The sequence below is a fragment of the Coregonus clupeaformis genome, chromosome 8, assembly GCF_020615455.1.
Source record: "Coregonus clupeaformis isolate EN_2021a chromosome 8, ASM2061545v1, whole genome shotgun sequence".
Classification (NCBI taxonomy): Eukaryota; Metazoa; Chordata; class Actinopteri; order Salmoniformes; family Salmonidae; genus Coregonus; species Coregonus clupeaformis.
Genome location: NC_059199.1, coordinates 3,512,165 through 3,533,616, shown reverse-complemented (window position 1 = coordinate 3,533,616; position 21,452 = coordinate 3,512,165). Strand labels below are relative to the sequence as shown.

At 44.6% G+C, this 21,452-nt stretch overlaps 1 protein-coding gene across 1 annotated transcript; it reads right to left on the bottom strand.

The window, feature by feature from the left end:
* Positions 1-6,220: 6,220 nt before the first annotated feature.
* LOC121570992 (keratin-associated protein 5-5-like) lies at positions 6,221-6,856 on the bottom strand. Its single transcript, XM_041882225.2, has one exon. The coding sequence runs from the start codon at positions 6,854-6,856 to the stop codon at positions 6,221-6,223; it is 636 nt and encodes a 211-aa protein (XP_041738159.2).
* Positions 6,857-21,452: the final 14,596 nt, after the last annotated feature.

The window sequence follows — 21,452 nt, the reverse complement described above, 5'->3', positions numbered from 1 at the left end:
TGTTTCTGTTGCTTGTGGCTGTCGCTCTCTTTTCACTGTACCCTGTCTCCAGCCCAGGGTTCATTATGTGTGACAGTGCACAGGAAGAGAGCGAGAGAGCCAGGGTGGAAAGCAGACAGGCTGGGAAGAGGCATCAAGGCTGTAGGGAGATGGGTGTCTCCACCTGATATCATGTATAAATCAATTGGCAGCTTTATGTGCACTTTTTATGCTGACCAAGCCGAAATGTCCAGCCCCCGGCACAGCTGATGCAGTTTGAATCCATTCGCTCTGTCACTAATACACACACCCGCCCTCTTCCCAAAAAAGGTATTTGTTCCCAATAGAGTAATGGCATTGAACTGCTTGGTTGATATTAGGGTCGGAGTTAAATCTAGAAGATGGATGATCTCTGTTGGGCTGTCAAAACCAGCGGAACAAGAACAACATGAGACAAATACAGAAGACAAACAGACAACAAGGAAGGCGAAAATGTAAACCCACATCAATATTTCATACCGGGTGGTTACATCATATAAGATATGGGCAACTTGGATTTATACCTTAAAGGCCCAGTGCAGTCAAAAATGTGATTTTCCTGTGTTTTATATACAGTGGGGAAAAAAGTATTTAGTCAGCCACCAATTGTGCAAGTTCTCCCACTTAAAAATATGAGAGAGGCCTGTAATTTTCATCATAGGTACACGTCAACTATGACAGACAAAATGAGGAAAAAAAATCCAGAAAATCACATTGTAGGATTTTTAATGAATTTATTTGCAAATTATGGTGGAAAATAAGTATTTGGTCAATAACAAAAGTTTCTCAATACTTTGTTATATACCCTTTGTTGGCAATGACACAGGTCAAACGTTTTCTGTAAGTCTTCACAAGGTTTTCACACACTGTTGCTGGTATTTTGGCCCATTCCTCCATGCAGATCTCCTCTAGAGCAGTGATGTTTTGGGGCTGTCGCTGGGCAACACGGACTTTCAACTCCCTCCAAAGATTTTCTATGGGGTTGAGATCTGGAGACTCCAGGACCTTGAAATGCTTCTTACGAAGCCACTCCTTCGTTGCCCGGGCGGTGTGTTTGGGATCATTGTCATGCTGAAAGACCCAGCCACGTTTCATCTTCAATGCCCTTGCTGATGGAAGGAGGTTTTCACTCAAAATCTCACGATACATGGCCCCATTCATTCTTTCCTTTACACGGATCAGTCGTCCTGGTCCCTTTGCAGAAAAACAGCCCCAAAGTATGATGTTTTCACTCCCATGCTTCACAGTAGGTATGGTGTTCTTTGGATGCAACTCAGCATTCTTTGTCCTCCAAACACGACGAGTTGAGTTTTTACCAAAAAGTTATATTTTGGTTTCATCTGACCATATGACATTCTCCCAATCCTCTTCTGGATGCACTCTAGCAAACTTCAGACGGGCCTGGACATGTACTGGCTTAAGCAGGGGACACGTCTAGCACTGCAGGATTTGAGTCCCTGGCGGCGTACTGTGTTACTGATGGTAGGCTTTGTACTTTGGTCCCAGCTCTCTGCAGGTCATTCACTAGGTCCCCCCGTGTGGTTCTGGGATTTTTGCTCACCGTTCTTGTGATCATTTTGACCCCACGGGGTGAGATCTTGCGTGGAGCCCCAGATCGAGGGAGATTATCAGTGGTCTTGTATGTCTTCCATTTCCTAATAATTGCTCCCACAGTTGATTTCTTCAAACCAAGTTGCTTACCTATTGCAGATTCAGTCTTCCCAGCCTGGTGCAGGTCTACACTTTTGTTTCTGGTGTCCTTTGACAGCTCTTTGGTATTGGCCATAGTGGAGTTTGGAGTGTGACTGTTTGAGGTTGTGGACAGGTGTCTTTTATACTGATAACAAGTTCAAACAGGTGCCATTAATACAGGTAACGAGTGGAGGACAGAGGAGCCTCTTAAAGAAGAAGTTACAGGTCTGTGAGAGCCAGAAATCTTGCTTGTTTGTAGGTGACCAAATACTTATTTTCCACCATAATTTGCAAATAAATTCATTAAAAATCCTACAATGTGATTTTCTGGATTTTCTTTTCTCAATTTGTCTGTCATAGTTGACGTGTACCTATGATGAAAATTACAGGCCTCTCTCATCTTTTTAAGCGGGAGAACTTGCACAATTGGTGGCTGACTAAATACTTTTTTGCCCCACTGTATATTTTCACACTATTAGGTTGGAATAATACTGTGAAATTGTGAAAATTATGATAGTTCTTTTTTAGTTTAAGAGCTTTTTGAAAATACATTTCAGCCTGTTTTGTCCTAAGTAAATTAGTTAATAGACCAATACGAAAGAGAGTTCTGAACATCTCTGCCACTAACAGCTAGTTTTCAGTTTTCCCCTCCCCACTCCCAGACAGTCCTAGCAATATTATTGCTTGAGAAATTGCTCTTTGCTTAGTGCAAAAAAAATTTATACACCTTTTTTTTCTCCCATTTTAATTAAAAACAATCACAGTAAGATATTTAATCGTTACTCAGAAATGATTATATATTGAGATAAAAAAAAAAGGCTGCATTGGACCTTTAAAGTGAATTTATGAGAACTAGTCTTGGCTATCAATGGTTGGTATTACTTTAACCGGGACCCAACAATCAAAGCAGGGAAACAAGTAGCATCATTTTGGATATAGCATCATTATGGAATCTGGACCATTTTGTCATCAACTCATGAGATGACTCCAGAATAGTCTGATGCACTGCTGTCTGTCTATATAAAATAAATACTGGTGCACGCTCCAGTGTGTTAATTAAATACATGCTTATTTAAATTCTATGACAGCTGGAATTTCACAGTGAGCAGAGGATCGCTGTTCCCTGAAGAATGTATAACATAATTGGTTGACAGCAAAAAGTAACACACAATTAGTTCTGGGGTTTAATTAATATTATTCCGATGAGGTCCTGTTTTAGTGGCTTCCTGTGGTTTCTACCGTTGCCGTGCCGTATTCCGAGCGGCAGATGTTTTTCGAGCGGAGAGCTGAAGGTGATTGGTTGTCATGTGCAGCAAGAGCCTAGAGTGTGAGGCTGGATCTGAATAGAGGAAATATCCCCTCCAGGCTAATTCGGAAGTATCCATCTGCTTGAAATGTGTATGTTGTTCACTGATCAAATGGAGAGTTTAACCCCCACCACATCTCCTCCCTCCCCTCAAGTATAAGGATTGTAATTCTGCCGATGCTGCTTAATTGCTACGTGAGTATGTGGTTTAGAAAACGTGTTAGCATCTAAGTGTATCACCACATTTGTAATGACTTCAGTGTATACAGTGCATTCGGAAAGTATTCAGAGCCCTTCACTTTTTCCACATTTTGTTACGTTAAAGCCTTATTAACGTAACAAAGATTAATGATTTTCCATCATTAATCTACACACAATACCCCATAATGACAAAGCAAAAACAGGTTTTAAGATTTTTTTTGCAAATTTATAAAAATGTAAAACAGAAATACCTATTTACATAAGTATTCAGACCCTTTACTATGAGACTCGAAATTGAGCTCAGGTGCATCCTGTTTCCATTGATAATCCTTGAGATTTTTCTACAACTTGATTGGAGTCCACCTGTGGTAAATTCAATTGATTGGACATTATTTGGAAAGGCACACACCTGTCTATATAAGATCCCATAGTTGACAGTGCATGTCAGAATAAAAACCAAGCCATGCGATCGAAGGAATTGTCCGTAGAGCTCCGAGACAGGATTGTGTCGAGGCACAGGTCTGGGGAAGGGTACCAAAAAATTGCTGCAGCATTGAAGGTCCCCAACAACACAGTGACCTCCATCATTCTGAAGTTTGGAACCACCAAGACTCTTCCTAGAGCTGGCCGCCCGGCCAAACTGAGCAATCGGGGGAGAAGGACCTTGGTCAGGGAGGTGGCCAAGAACCCGATGTTCACTCTGACAGAGCTCCAGAGTTCCTCTGTGGAGATGGGAGAACCTTCCAGAAGGACAACCATCTCTGCAGCACTCCAGCAATCAGGCCTTAATGGTAGAGTCACCAGATGGAAGCCATTCCTCTGTAAAAGGCACATGGCACCTAAAGACTCAGTCCATAGAAACAAGATTCTCTGGTCTGATGAAACCAAGATTGAACTCTTTTGCCTGAATGCCAAGTGTCACGCATGGAGGAAATCTGGCACTTTCACTACGGTGAAGCATGGTGGTGGCAGCATCATGCTGTGGGGATGTTTTTCAGCGGCAGGGACTTGGAGACTAGTCAGGATCGAGGGAAAGATGAACGGAGCAAAGTACAGAGAGATCCTCCATAGCGCTCAGGACCTCAGACTGGGGCGAAGATTTACCTTCCAACAGGACAATGACTCTAAGCACACAGTCAAGACAACGCAGGAGTGGCTTCTGGACAAGTCTCTGAATGTCCATGAGTGGCCCAGCCAGAACCCAGATTTGAACCCGATCTATCATCTCTGGAGGGACCTGAAAATAGCTGTGCTGCGACGCTCCCCATCCAACCTGACAGAGCTTGAGAGGATCTGCAGAGAAGAATGGGAGAAACTCCCCAAATACAGGTGTGCCAAGCTTGTAGCATCATACCAAAGAAGACTTGAGGCTGTAATCGCTGCCAAAGGTGCTTCAACAAAGTAAAGGGTCTGAATACTTATGTAAATGTGATATTTCATTTTGTTATATATATTTTTTATATAAATGTGTACAAATTTCTTTAAACCTGTTTTTGCTTGGTCATTATGGGCTATTGTGTGTAGATTGATGAAAATAAGGAGGCTGTAACGTAACAAAATGTGGAAAAAGTCAAGGGGTCTGAATACTTCCCGAATGCACTGTATGTATGGTTGTAGCGACGGACGTCCACATGATTGTAGGTGAAGCAGAATCAAACAGTCATGTACAGTACCTGTCAGATTTGCCATTGCATCGTTAAGCTTAGTCACTTAATTAAAAATGATTTGGCTCCAATTATGGGTCCAGTGGTGGTATTGTATGTAAATATCCCCTACACATTGATGCTTAACAACAAAGCCTTTTGCTTCATTCTTGGTACAGTAGGAGCTGAGGTTTCCATGCTCCGCCACTCTCATTTTAACCCCTGTTCAGCACAATCATCCTGGAATCCATCAGATTTAGGTCCACCTCTCTATCCTCTCTCTCTCTCTCTCTCTCTCTCTCTCTCTCTCTCTCTCTCTCTCTCTCTCTCTCTCTCTCTCTCTCTCTCTCTCTCTCTCTCTCTCTGTCTCTCTGTCTCTCTTTGTCATCATGGCATTGACACCTGAAGTCGATTGTGAATCATGCATGGCCTACTGTGGATTACAGACAACAATCCTCTTTATTTTGGGCCATTGTGCAAAACATTTAAAAGCTATTTGCCATCAGATCTATCGAGCAAAACCTGCAATCGGCCCCCAGAATCAAAGCTCAGGTCAATTGTTATTGTCATTGAGTGGTTAGGGGACCTACAGGGGTGATGTCCTACAGGGGTGATGTCATACAGGGGTGATATCATACAGGGGTGATGTCCTACAGGTGTGATGTTGTGGGAGTTTATCAAGTCATTCTTCACAATGGCAAACCTGGGCTTTGTCTCAAATACTCTATGTGGCATTAGTGGGTAGATTTTTAGAAATGCACAGACAGGCAGACACACAGACGCACACACACACACACACACACACACACACACACACACACACACACACACACACACACACACACACACACACACACACACACACACACACACACACACACACACACAGACACACACACAGACACACACACACACATACATACACACACACACACACACACATACACACACACACATACACACACACACATACAGTTCCATGGCCCTTTACTCTTCCTTATCGTGTCTCGTGAATATTAAACTCACATCACAGAGACACCATGTCATGTTTACTGCAACAGCAGCACAGGTAACAGCAGCACAGGTAGTAGCAGCACAGGTAACAGCAGCACAGGTAACAGCAGCACAGGTAGTAGCAGCACAGGTAGTAGCAGCACAGGTAGTAGCAGCACAGGTAGTAGCAGCACAGGTAGCAGCAGCACAGGTAGTAGCAGCACAGGTAGTAGCAGCACAGGTAACAGCAGCACAGGTAGTAGCAGCACAGGTAGTAGCAGCACAGGTAGTAGCAGCACAGGTAACAGCAGCACAGGTAGTAGCAGCACAGGTAACAGCAGCACAGGTAGTAGCAGCACAGGTAACATCAGCACAGGTAGTAGCAGCACAGGTAACAGCAGCACAGGTAGTAGCAGCACAGGTAACAGCAGCACAGGTAGTAGCAGCACAGGTAGCAGAAACACAGGTAGCAGAAACACAGGTAGCAGAAACAGAGGTAGCAGAAACAGAGGTAGCAGCGCTTGTAGCAGCAGCACAGGTAGCAGCAGCAGAGGTAGTAGAAACACAGGTAGCAGAAACACAGGTAGCAGAAACACAGGTAGCAGAAACAGAGGTAGCAGAAACAAAGGTAGCAGAAACAGAGGTAGCAGAAACAGAGGTAGCAGCGCTTGTAGCAGCAGCACAGGTAGCAGCAGCAGAGGTAGTAGAAACACAGGTAGCAGAAACACAGGTAGCAGAAACACAGGTAGCAGCAGCAGTGGTAGCAGAAACACAGGTAGCAGCGGCACAGGTAGCAGCAGCAGTGGTAGCAGCAGCAGTGGTAGCAGAAACACAGGTAGCAGCGGCACAGGTAGCAGCAGCAGTGGTAGCAGCAGCAGTGGTAGCAGAAACACAGGTAGCAGCGGCACAGGTAGCAGCAGCAGTGGTAGCAGCAGCAGTGGTAGCAGCAGCACAGGCAGCAGCTGCAGCAGAGGTTAGCGTCATGCTTTGGAGAACACAACATGGTGAGACAGGCCTTGAGCTGTCACCTCCCAGATCACAAGGCCAGCCCTCCTGTAATCGCCACCTGAGACAACACCGCCCACTTCTGTTTATCCTGTTACGCAGCCACGCAGACCAACAAGACCTGCATTTTATTTCTCAGCATCATAAATCACGCCCAACTGCACCGCAATGTTATTAAATCCAACAAAACGCTAGAACAGGGCCACTGATGCTCGACTGCACCCGGTGCATCCATCAACGAACCCACCTCCCTTCAGTTTGCACTGCACACGCTGCATATCTTGATGATGTATCAGAAATTAGTAAATCATTGGGCGACCTGGAGAACGAGCATCTCTATTTGCATCTGGGAGTAAGTGTGTGAGTAAAGTGCTGAGCGAAGTTTGTTTGGATTTCTACTCCTTCTTCATTAGTCTGGCTTGACTGCAGTCGAACGGTCAGCCCAGCCAAGGCACAACAATCGCTCAATGACACAATTCGTTCTTCCGTCCCAGCGCTGACGAATGATCTGGAAGGACCCGTTGTGTGTTAGCTTTCGCTCCACAAACAATGACAACCTTTTGGAGAACTTTTTAAGTTTGGAAGCACTCGGGCTGTAGTAGAAGTGTGTGTTGTGGCTGAGATGTTGGGTAATTCAGACTTCACATTACATCCCATATCCTGGGCATAATTACTGTATAGCTCTGGCTGGAGGAGGTTTCCAGACTTCTGAGAGCGTGTCTAGGGCCTGACCTCTGAAACACTTAACCTGATGGTGAGCAGACACACATGGCATATATTAAAGAGTGATGCTGATCTGACCTGACATGTACTCCGGTATCTCTGTTTCTCGGGACTAGCTTAGAGTTAATATCTTCAAATTAACCTCAGGATCCCGTCTTGATGTAATGGTGAATGAAATGCAATTTTCTGACAAGTCTTCTGACATAATAGTCTTTCAGTGGAGACATTTATTTTTAATTGTCATTTTATCCACTGCGTGTTTTTTAGTTTATACATATAGATGTGTCTAGATGATGTAATGTTTTATTCATGACGCCTGTACCATATTCGACCATGGTGGTTTTAAGTGCACTCAATTTGAGTGGTCCACTATGTGGTTTAAAAAGTATTTTGTGGCCTCCTGAGTGGCGCAGCGTCACTACAGACCCGGGTTCGAAACCTGGGCTGTGTCAGCAGCCGGCTGCGACCGGGAGACCAATGAGGCGGCGCACAATTGGCCCAGTGTCGTGAGGGTTTGCCCGACATGTCCTTGTCCCATCGCACTCTGCGGGCTTGGCGCAGGCACGCTGACTTCGGTCACCAGCTGTACGTTGTTTCCTCCAACATATTGGTGCGGCTGGCTTCCGGGTTAAGCGAGTAGTGTATCAAGAAGCAGTGCGGCATGGCAGGGTCGTGTTTCGGAGGATGCATGGCTCTCGACCTTCGCCTCTCCCGAGTTAGTACGGGAGTTGCAGTGATGGGACAAGACTGTAACTACCAATTGGAGATCATTAAAAACAACAAAAAAGCATTTTGGAGTGACACTTAAATACATTTGTATAATTATACGATGCAAGAGGCATCCTTGGCTTGAATCCGGAGCTGATAAACTTGGCAGTTTGGACTAATTGCTATGCCAATGTCACAATTACATTTACCTTAATATAATACAGCAGCATTAAGTCCTGAAACAATGTTTTGATATCCTCACATTAAGGTTAATTTCACATCAAGTCACATGAGCGTTGAGATTACTGACATCTTCACTGTCAATTTGGTAGGGTCCAGATATTGGTTTGAGTGATTTAGCTAATGATAACATAATGAAGTAGCACGATGGTCATGGTGAACCATGACTCATGGCTCAGAGGCGTATGGCAAGAAGCAGTCCTGGCTGGATCGGTTTAATTCTGTATCCAATGTGTCTCGTCAAATTAATCACATCACAAGTAAGTCTCTGTGCCTTGCACAATGTGGATACATAGCTTGTGATAAAAGCTCAACAAAAATGTATAAATGCGAAGATAGATAATTGATAGATAACAGATAAATCAACTGTTACCGGATAACTCATTGACAATGGATTAATAACAACCCGGCTGTCTGGATTCTGACTTCATTGTCAAGTTCTGACTACAGTAGGCCTACTTCAGTAACTCCTGCAAAGGTTTTGATACAAACTTTAAACTTCATTATATTGGCAGACCAAGTTTCACTGAAGTTGACCTTTACCTGGCTACAGAAGCCTAATGAGTAAGATATATGTCACTGGAGAATACCTCTTCATTATTAAAAAGAGGTACATTGAATTCATTAAAAAGCTAGGAAACAGTGCTGGGTAGGTAATTGCATTGGTGTTTTAATGTAGCTCTAGGTTAAGTTGCCACGGGGGTAGCCCCAGGTTCCATTCGGCTCAGGGTCTGTCTAATTACTGGTCCTGTTCCCCCTTGCTCTGCACTTTCTGTTTGATCAGGGGTGGATGGTGGACCACGATGGGAGGATTTCAACAGACAAAAACCCCTGATTTCACAGATCCACAGCTTTAGCTTCTTTTTTAGCTACTTTTTCACTACAGATGATAATTTTCCACTCAATTAAGACGCACGGTATAGGACTAGAGAAGGGGTCACTGGCTGTGAGTAGAGAAGTGGTGTTAGGACATGATGGTGCTAACTGCTGTAAAGTGCTGATTGTCAGCTCCTGCTACAAGCTTTGCTAAGTGACCTGCGAGCACAACAGAACGTTAATATTCATTAATTTGAGTTAAATTAGTTTGCACACTATAAATATGTTCCCTTGATAAATGGAGAGTGGGAAAATGAAAAGGAAACAAAGTTACATAAAGCAAACTTGTCTGTGATGATTCAACCAATCAGTAAACTTGTGTGTGAGGATTCTACCAATCAGCAAACTTGTGTGTGATGATTCTACCAATCAGCAAACTTGTCTGTGAGGATTCTACCAATCAGTAAACGTGTGTGTGATGATTCTACCAATCAGTAAACTTGTGTGTGATGATTCTACCAATCAGCAAACTTGTGTGTGATGATTCTACCAATCAGCAAACTTGTGTGTGATGATTCCACCAATCAGTAAACTTGTCTGTGATGATTCTACCAATCAGCAAACTTGTCAGTGATGATTCTACCAATTAGCAAACTTGTCTGTGATTAATCTTTTATGAAATTTTTAATTTGGGGGGGTAGATCAGCTTTAATATTGCAGATAGATTGTAACGTCCATCAATGTAATTGTCTGCATCACTTCCAATAACCCATATGTTATTTTTTCTTGCAAATATATATATACATATATATACATACTATATATACATACATACACATACATATACATATACATACATATAAATACATATACATACATCTCCTTTAAAAAAATATATTTCCCTTTATTACTTTCCAACCCCACCACCCCTTCCCTAATTGGAGTAAACTAGTGAACAACAACACTTAGGTCTCTACTTCCAGCTTATGTATACTATATATATTTTATAGACACATTCAATTTTACAATAATTATATTTTGTTTGTTTTTACTCCTGAACTTCCTCTACCCTCAACCTCTCCGATCATTTTCATGATGTCCATCCGGTTTGCTTCTATATGCCATATCTTTCTAACTGTACTCTTTCACAAAATCTCTCAAACTATAACCTATATACTTTTTATGGACACAGTATGCTTTACATTAGTTATCTTGTTGTTATTAGTTGTTGTTAGTTGTTATTAGTCCCAACCTTCAGCTCCATTCAACACCTCCCATCTATCTCTTAACACCATCCATATAGGATTTCTATTTGCCATATATTTTTACACAGTACTGTGATGTTTCACAAAATGTCACGCGACGTGTATGCGGTCAGCGAAGTCAAACGCAGGACACAGAGCGGCTGGCAACGTACTTTACTGAACACAGTAAAAACGTACAAAACAACAAACCTCCAAACAGGGAGGAAAACACAAAGACCCGTAACACAAAGCAACTGCCGAAATGACAAAGAACAATCACACACAAAATAACCAATGAGAGACAGGGGGTAATATAGGGAATACAATCCAACATAATGGGAAACAGGTGTAAACAATAAAGACCAAACAAGACAAACACCGAAACATCGATCGGCAGCAGCTAGTACTCCGGGGACGACGAACGCCGAAGCCTGCACGAGCAAGGAGGAGGAGCAGCCTCGGCTGAATCCGTGACAGTACCCCCCCCCCTTGACGCGCGGCTCCAGCCGTGCGCCGACACCGGCCTCGGGGACGGCCAGGAGGACGCGGAGCAGGGCGAGTCGGATGACTCCGGTGGAAATCCCTCAACAGGGAGGGATCTAGGATGTCCCTCCTAGGGACCCAGCACCGTTCCTCCGGACCGTACCCCTCCCACTCCACGAGATACTGCAGACCCCGCATCCGACGCCTCGAATCCACGATGGAACGGACTGAGTACGCCGGAGCCCCCTCGATGTCTAGTGGGGGCGGAGGAGCCTCTCGTATCTCATTCTCCTGGAGTGGACCAGCTACCACCGGCCTGAGGAGAGACACATGGAACGAGGGGTTAATGCGGTAATTAATGGGCAGTTGTAACCTATAACATACCTCGTTCAATCTCCTCAGGACTTTAAATGGCCCCACAAACCTCACTGCGGTGGCGGTCGGCGCTCGCCTTTTGCCGCCTGATAGCCCGCTGCAGATGGACATGCGCAGCGTTCCATGTTTCCTCCGAGCACCAAAACCACTCAACCACCGCAGGGGCTTCGATCTGGCTCTGATGCCAGGGTGCCAGGACCGGCTGATAACCCAGCACACACACTGAAAAGGCGTAAGATTAGTGGAGGAGTGGCGGAGTGAGTTTTGGGCTATCTCTGCCCAGGGGATATACACCGACCACTCCTCCTGCCGGTCCTGGCAATAGGACCTCAGAAACCTACCCACATCCTGGTTTACTCTCTCCACCTGCCCATTACTCTCAGGGTGAAAACCCGAGGTAAGGCTAATCGAGACCCCCAGACGTTCCATAAATGCCCTCCAGACTCTAGAGGTGAACTGGGGACCCCGATCAGACACTATATCCTCAGGCACCCCGTAGTGCCGGAAGACGTGAGTAAACAGGGCGTCGGCCGTTTGTAGGGCTGTAGGGAGACCTGGCATAGGAATGAGACGGCAGGCCTTAGAAAACCGATCCACAACAACCAAGATCGTGGTGTTCCCCTGGGAGGGGGGAAGGTCTGTGACAAAATCCACCGATAGGTGAGACCACGGCCGTTGTGGACCGGGTAGGGGTTGTAACTTCCCTCTGGGCAGGTGTCTAGGCGCCTTACACTGGGCGCACACCGACCAGGAAGAAACGTAAACCCTCACGTCCCTAGCTAAGGTGGGCCACCAGTACTTCCCACTAAGGCAGTGCACTGTCCGACCAATACCAGGATGACTAGAGGAGGGTGACGTGTGAGCCCAATATATCAGTCGATCACGGACCTCGAGCGGCACGTACTTCCGTCCATCTGGACACTGTGGGGGAGTATGGTCGGTACGTAACGCCTGCTCGATGTCCGCATCGACCTCCCACACTACCGGTGCACCAGACAAGACTCCGGAAGTATGGGAGTGGGCTCAATGGACCTCTCCTCTGTGTCATATCGTCGGGACAGGGCGTCTGCCTTAGCGTTCTGTGACCCTGGTCTATGAGTGAGCTTAAATACAAATCGGGTAAGAAACATGGCCCACCTAGCCTGACGAGGGTTCAGTCTCCTCGCTGCCCGGATGTACTCCAGGTTACGATGGTCAGTCAGAATGAGAAAAGGGTGTTTAGCCCCCTCAAGCCAATGCCTCCACACCTTCAGGGCTTGAAGCACCGCTAGCAGCTCCCTGTCCCCCACGTCATAATTGCGCTCCGCCGGACTGAGCTTCTTAGAATAGAAAGCACAGGGGCGGAGTTTTGGAGGCGTGCCCGAGCGCTGAGACAGTATAGCACTGATCCCCGCCTCGGATGCATCCACCTCAACTTGGAACGCCAAAGAGGGATCCGGATGTGCCAGCACCGGAGCCGAGGTGAAGAAGTCCTTCAGATGTCTAAATGCCCTGTCCGCCTCAGCTGACCACTGCAAACGCACCGGGCCCCCCCTTAGCAGGGAGGTGATGGGAGCTGCTACCTGTCCAAAGCCCCGGATAAACCTCCGGTAGTAATTGGCAAAACCCAAAAACCGCTGCACCTCCTACACCATGGTGGGGGTCTGCCAATTACGCACGGCTGAAACACGGTCAATCTCCATCTCCACCACTGATGCGGACAACCGATGTCCCAGGAAGGAGATGGACTCCTGGAAGAACAGACATTTCTCCGCCTTCACATATAGGTCAAGCTCTAACAGTCTCCCAAGCACCCGACGCACCAGGGACACATGCTCGGCTCGTGTAGCAGAGTATATTAGAATGTCATCAATATACACCACTACACCCTGTCCATGCAAATCCCGGAAAATCTCGTCCACAAATGATTGGAAGACTGAAGGAGCATTCATTAAACCGTATGGCATGACGTGGTACTCATAGTGACCCGAGGTGGTACTGAATGCTGTCTTCCACTCATTTCCCTCCCTAATGCGCACCAGGTTGTACGCACTCCTGAGATCCAATTTTGTGAAGAATCGCGCCCCGTGTAATGACTCTGTCATACTAGCAATCAGAGGGAGAGGATAGCTGTATTTGATTGTAATCTTATTGAGACCACGGTAATCAATACACGGGCGTAAACCCCCATCCTTCTTCTTCACAAAAAATAAACTCGAGGACGCAGGGGAAGTGGACGGCCGTATGTATCCCTGTCTCAGAGATTCGGTGACGTATGTCTCCATAGCCGCCGTCTCCTCCTGAGACAGAGGATACACATGACTACGAGGAAGCGCAGCGCCTACCTGGAGGTCTATCGCACAATCCCCCTGTCGATGAGGTGGTAATTGAGTCGCCTTCTTTTTACAGAAGGCGAGTGCCAAATCGGCATACTCAGGAGGAATGTGCATGGTGGGATTTTGGTTCAGACTTTCCACCGTCGTTGCCCCTACGGAAACACCTATACACCGCCCGACACACTGATCAGACCATCCCTTGAGAGCCCTCTGTCGCCATGAAATGTTGGGGTCATGAGATGTTAACCAGGGAAGCCCCAACACCACGGGAAATGCAGGAGAGTCAATCAAATACAACCGTATAATCTCCTTATGGCCCTCCTGCGTCTTCATCTTAAGTGGCGCTGTGACCTCCCTAATCAATCCCGACCCCAAAGGGCGGCTATCTAGGCCATGGATGGGGAAGGGCACATCAACTGGTACAATAGGAATCCGATCCATAAAATTCCCAGCTGCGCCTGAATCTACTAGCGCCTTATGCTGGAAGTGAGGAGAAACCTTGGCAAACACCACTTTAATACACATATGTACAACAGAGAGCTCTGGGTGAGTTGGGTGCTTACTCACCTGGAATGACTCATCAGTGCGCTGCCTACTGCCTCGATTCCTAGGAGACCCTCCCCAGCACCGACCCGCAGTGTGTCCTCTGCGGCCACAGTTGGTGCAGGGGACGGCCTCTCTCCTGGTCTCTCTCCTAGTCTCCCTAGCACCAGCACCCCCGAGCTCCATAGGGGTCGGCTCGGAAGTGCTGGGGAATGGAATGGACGGCCCTGACTCTGGACGTCCGCGGGTAGCCAACAGGGTATCTAGGCGAATCGACATGTCCACCAGCTGATCGAAGCTTAGGTTGGTGTCCCTGCAGGCCAATTCACCACGCACGTCCTCCCTCAGGCTGCACTTGTAGTGGTCGATGAGGGCCCTCTCATTCCATCCCGCATTGGCAGCCAGAGTCCGGAAGTCCAGTGCGAACTCCTGCGCGCTCCTCTTCCCCTGTCTGAGGTGGAACAGACGCTCACCCGCCGCCTTCCCCTCTGGGGGATGATCGAACACCGCCCTGAAGCGGCGGGTGAACTCCGCATAGTATGTACTGATGGTAGCGGCAACTATTCCCCCCACTCGGCGTTGGCCCACTCCAGTGCCTTGCCGGACAGACAGGAGATGAGAGCGGACACGCTCTCGTATCCCAAGGGCACCGGGTGGACGGTTGCCAGGTAGAGTTCCACTTGGAGCAGGAAACCCTGACACCCGGCCGCGGTGCCATCATAAGCCCTCGGGAGCGAGAGCCGAATCCCACTGGACTCCGGAGGTGAAGTGATGGGTATAGCTGATGGTGGTGGTATCGTCGGAGGAGGTGTGGGAAAACCTCCTCTTTCCCATCGCTCCAAGGTGTTCATCACCCCTTCCATGGCGGAGCCGAGAGCCTGGATCATGGCCGCTTGTTGTGTTACGCGCTCCTCCATTGATCCAGCTGGCACCGCCGCTCCTGCTGACTGACTGATGTCTTGGTGTGTGATTCTGTCACGCGACGTGTATGCGGTCAGCGAAGTCAAACGCAGGACACAGAGCGGCTGCCAACGTACTTTACTGAACACAGTAAAAACGTACAAAACAACAAACATCCAAACAGGGAGGAAAACACAAAGACCCGTAACACAAAGCAACTGCCAAAATGACAAAGAACAATCACACACAAAATAACCAATGAGAGACAGGGGTTAATATAGGGAATACAATCCAACATAATGGGAAACAGGTGTAAACAATAAAGACCAAACAAGACAAACACCGAAACTTCGATCGGCAGCAGCTAGTACTCCGGGGACGACGAACGCCGAAGCCTGCCCGAGCAAGGAGGAGGAGCAGCCTCGGCTGAATCCGTGACACAAAAGTTCTGAACACTTCCATTCTCATTGTTTCTACAGATTGTAAATATTGCAATTATTCAGCCATTCCTGGACCTGTGACCAAAAACAAGCTACAAATGAACAGTACCAAAACAAATAATCTAATGATTCTGTCTCTTCTCAGCAAAATCTGCAGAGGTGGGAAGATTGTATCCCGCATATAAATAAAATTCTATTGGTAGGAAGAATTTTGTATAATAATTTAAATTGAACAATTCTAAATTTTGAATCCGGCGTCGTTTTGCATATCAGTTCATAAACACTATGCCATGGAAGCGGTATGTCAAAAATCACTTCCCAACTATTTTGCAATCTATATGGGACAGCTGTCAATCCTTTGGTTCTTAAATGAAACTGGTATAGTTTTTTATTTATCACAATTTTCTTTAATCAATTATGTTCTTTAATGCAGGGCCGACAGACAAGTTCCTTACTTTTTCCCCCTTCCACTTTCCTCTTCCATTTTTGGGGTAATACTGCAATTATTTGGTTGTAATTTTGGGTAGAGCAGACATTTCCATATGTTTTTGTTAGCTGCATGTGCGACATAACTCCACCAGTCCTACCTATGATATAATTTATGAAGATTACACCTTTTTAAAATATTTTTTCGAAAAATAATGGTTTTTATCAATTTGTATATTTGAGTTTAACCACAATATTTGTTGCATTATTTGTATTGCCGTTTCTGGAGGATTAAACTGAAATTGCAACCAACATTCTATGGCTTGTTTTAGAAATAGTGATATTTGGGAGATTATTTTCTTTTCAAATAACTGAAAGTGAGAGATTGTAATCTGAATAAAGGGAAAAAGGCCATTCATGAACATGGGGTGAGGCAATCTTACTAATTTGCTAGAGAACCAGTTTGGATTTAAGTATAACTTTTGTATGACTGAAGCTTTTAGTGATAGGTCTAATGCTTTAATATTTTATCATTCCTGTCCTCCAAATTCATATTCATTAAATAAATAGGCCTGTTTAATTTTGTATGGCTTGCCGTTCCAAATAAAATGGAATATGTTTTTCTCATATAATTTCAAAACTGTTCGCAAGCGTAGGCAAGGGTGATTTTTCCACAAATAGACAGGTATTTATTTATCTGTTTTTGCTAACTTTCTATTAAAATGTATTGGAGTGAGATCATTTATTTCATTTGGGATATGTATTCCGAGTATATCCACGTCACCATCAGACCATTTTATTGGTAAACTACATGGTAATGTAATAATTGTATTTTTTAGTGATCCAATGCGTAATATAGTACATTTATCATAATTTGGTTGTAATCCAGAGAGGTTAGAAAATGTATCTAGATCCTCTATGAGGCTGTGGAGGGATTCAAGTTGTGGATTTAAAAGAAAACATGAATCATCAGCGTACAATGACACCTTTATTTTTAAGCCCTGGATTTCTAATCCCTTGATATTATTGTTGGATCTGATTTTAATAGCTAACATTTTGACGGCCATAATAAATAGATATGCCGATAGTGGACAACATTGTTTTACTCCTCTTAACAGTTTAAAACTTTCTGAGAAATAGCAATTATTTACTATTTTACACCTAGGGTTACTATACATGATTTTAACCCATTTTATAAGAGATTCTACAAAATTGAAATGCTCCAGGCATTTATATATAAACTTTATCCACGGGGCTGTAGTGGAACAGGTTGAGAGCTTCAAGTTCCTTGGTGTCCACATCAACAACAAACTAACATGGTCCAAGCACACCAAGACAGTCGTGAAGAGGGCACGACAAAACCTATTCCCCCTGAGGAGACTGAAAAGATTTGACATGGGTCCTCAGATCCTCAAAAGGTTGTACAGCTCTACCATCGAGAGCATCCTGACTGGTTGCATCACCGCCTGGTATGGCAACTGCTCGGCCTCTGACTGCAAGGCAATACAGAGGGTTGTGCATACGGCCCAGGACATCACTGGGGCCAAGCTTCCTGCCATCCAGGACCTCTATACCAGGCGGTGTCAGAGGAAGGCCCTAAAAATTGTCAAAGACTCCAGCCACCCTAGTTATAGACTTTTCTCTCTGCTACCGCACGGCATACGGTACCGGAGCACCAAGTCTAGGTCCTAGAGGCTTCTAAACAGCTTATACCCCCAAGCCATTAGACTCCTGAACCTCTAATCAAATGGCTACCCAGACTATTTGCATTTTCTTTGGTATTCTTTCTTAAAACTGCATTGTTGGTTAAGGGCTTGTAAGTAAACATTTCACTGTAAGGTCTACACCTGTTGTATTCGGCGCCTGTGACAAATACAATTTGATTGTATTTGTGATTTTATTTGATCAAATGCCTTTTCAATGTCTGCTATGAACAGCAGGCCTGGTTTCCCAGATTTTTCATAGTGTTCTATTGTTTCCAGTAATTGCCTTATATTATCTCCAATGTATAGTCAATATATAAAACTTGTCTGATTAGAATGAATAATGTCCGACAATACCTTTTAAATTCTATGCGCTATACATTTTGCTAGAATTTTTTGTGTAAGGGGCCTCCAATTTTTGAAATGGACTGGATCTTTATACAGTGGGGAAAAAAAGTATTTAGTCAAATCAAATCAAATCAAATCAAATTTTATTGGTCACATGCGCCGAATACAACAGGTGCAGACATTACAGTGAAATGCTTACTTACAGCCCTTAACCAACAGTGCATTTATTTTAAACAAAAAAGTAAGAATAAAACAACAACAAAAAAGTGTTGAGAAAAAAAGAGCAGAAGTAAAATAAAGTGACAGTAGGGAGGCTATATATACAGGGGGTACCGTTGCATAGTCAATGTGCGGGGGCACCGGCTAGTTGAGGTAGTTGAGGTAATATGTACATGTGGGTAGAGTTAAAGTGACTATGCATAAATACTTAACAGAGTAGCAGCAGCGTAAAAAGGATGGGGTGGGGGGCAGTGCAAATAGTCCGGGTAGCCATGATTAGCTGTTCAGGAGTCTTATGGCTTGGGGTAGAAGCTGTTGAGAAGTCTTTTGGACCTAGACTTGGCACTCCGGTACCGCTTGCCGTGCGGTAGCAGAGAGAACAGTCTATGACTAGGGTGACTGGAGTCTTTGACAATTTTGAGGGCCTTCCTCTGACACCGCCTGGTATAGAGGTCCTGGATGGCAGGGAGCTTTGCCCCAGTGATGTACTGGGCCGTACGCACTACCCTCTGTAGTGCCTTGCGGTCAGAGGCCAAGCAGTTGCCATACCAGGCGGTGATGCAACCAGTCAGGATGCTCTCGATGGTGCAGCTGTAGAATTTTTTGAGGATCTGAGGACCCATGCCAAATCTTTTTAGTCTCCTGAGGGGGAATAGTCAGCCACCAATTGTGCAAGTTCTCCCACTTAAAAAGATGAGAGAGGCCTGTAATTTTCATCATATGTACACGTCAACTATGACAGACAAAATGAGAAAGAAAAATCCATAAAATCACATTGTAGGATTTTTTATGAATTTATTTGCAAATTATGGTGGAAAATAAGTATTTGGTCAATAACAAAAGTTTCTCAATACTTTGTTATATACCCTTTGTTGGCAATGACACGGTCAAACGTTTTCTGTAAGTCTTCACAAGGTTTTCACACACTGTTGCTGGTATTTTGACCCATTCCTCCATGCAGATCTCCTCTAGAGCAGTGATGTTTTGGGGCTGTCGCTGGACAACACGGACTTTCAACTCCCTCCAAAGATTTTCTATGGGGTTGAGATCTGGAGACTGGCTAGGCCACTCCAGGACCTTGAAATGCTTCTTACGAAGCCACTCCTTCGTTGCCAGGGCGGTGTGTTTGGGATCATTGTCATGCTGAAAGACCCAGCCACGTTTCATCTTCAATGCCCTTGCTGATGGAAGGAGGTTTTCACTCAAAATCTCACGATACATGGCCCCATTCATTATTTCCTTTACACGGATCAGTCGTCCTGGTCCCTTTGCAGAAAAACAGCCCCAAAGCATGATGTTTCCACCCCCATGCTTCACAGTAGGTATGGTGTTCTTTGGATGTAACTCAGCATTCTTTGTCCTCCAAACACGACGAGTTTAGTTTTTACCAGAAAGTTCTATTTTGGTTTCATCTGACCATATGACATTCTCCCAATCCTCTTCTGGATCATCCAAATACACTCTAGCAAACTTCAGACGGGCACTGCAGGATTTTAGTCCCTGGCGACATAGTGTGTTACTGATGGTAGGCTTTGTTACTTTGGTCCCAGCTCTCTGCAGGTCATTCACTAGGTCCCCCCGTGTGGTTCTGGGATTTTTGCTCACCGTTCTTGTGATCATTTTGACCCCACGGGGTGAGATCTTGCGTGGAGCCCCAGATCGAGGGAGATTATCAGTGGTCTTGTATGTCTTCCATTTCCTAATAATTGCTCCCACAGTTGATTTCTTCAAACCAAGCTGCTTACCAATTGCATATTCAGTCTTCCCAGCCTGGTGCAGGTCTACAATTTTGTTTCTATTGTCCTTTGACAGCTCTTTAGTCTTGGCCATAGTGGAGTTTGGAGTGTGACTGTTTGATGTTGTGGACAGGTGTCTTTTATACTGATAACAAGTTCAAACAGGTGCCATTAATACAGGTAACGAGTGGAGGACAGAGGAGTCTCTTAAAGAAGAAGTTACAGGTCTGTGAGAGCCAGAAATCTTGCTTATTTGTAGGTGACCAAATACTTATTTTCCACCATAATTTGCAAATAAATTCATAAAAAATCCTACAATGTGATTTTCTGGAAAAAAAATTCTCAATTTGTCTGTCATAGTTGACGTGTACCTATGATGAAAACTACAGGCCTCTCTCATCTTTTTAAGTGGGAGAACTTGCACAATTGGTGACTGACTAAATACTTTTTTCCCCCACTGTATATCCCACTTGTATCCTGTTTCAGTAATAGTGAATCAGACCTTCTTCTTGAGTGTCTGATTATCTACCATTTACATAGTAGTGGTTAAAATATGCTAACAGATCCTCTGAGTATATCAAAAAAGGTTTGGTATACCTCGACTGGTATGCCATCCAACCCTGGAGTTTTCCCAGCCTGAAAGTCTTTAATTGCATCCAGAAGTTCCTCCTCTGTAATTTCGCCTTCACATGAGTCTTTCTGTATGGCTGTTAATTTCACATTGTCAATAGAAATAAAATCCCTACAATTAGCTTCAGTTAGAGGAGATGGAGGCGACTGAAATTAAAACATATGCTTAAAGTACTTTGCTTCCACCTTCAAAATATAATTTGGTGAATCATGGGTGACTCCGTCATTTGTAACCAGTTTCAGTAAATTATTTTTGGTAGCATTTCTATGTTGAAGAATAAAAAATAATCTTGTGCATTTTTCCCCATATTCCATCCAGTTTGCTTTATTTTTATAATATATTACACTTGATCTTTCTTGAATAAATTTCTCAATTTCTTTTTGTTTTTCCTCTAATTTATTCTGAGCCTCTATGTTACAGTTTTTATTGCTATCTATCTGTTCTGTTAGACCTTCTATTTCCTTTGTTAGTATGGACTCTTTTGACATAAATTGCTTTTGTTTTTTTGAGATGAGTACTGAATTGCATGTTCTCTAAAGGTACATTTAAAAGTGTCTGTGATGATTCTACCAGTCAGCAAACTTGTCTGTGATGATTCTACCAATCGTGTCCCTCTAGAAATGATAATTCTTCAGCCCTTGTGACAAACATAATATTTCAGCAAACAGAACAAAAACAACACAGACACGTTGCAAGGTGTGACTATTGCTTTAAACAAGGTTCTAATTTCCCAGGAGGTATACT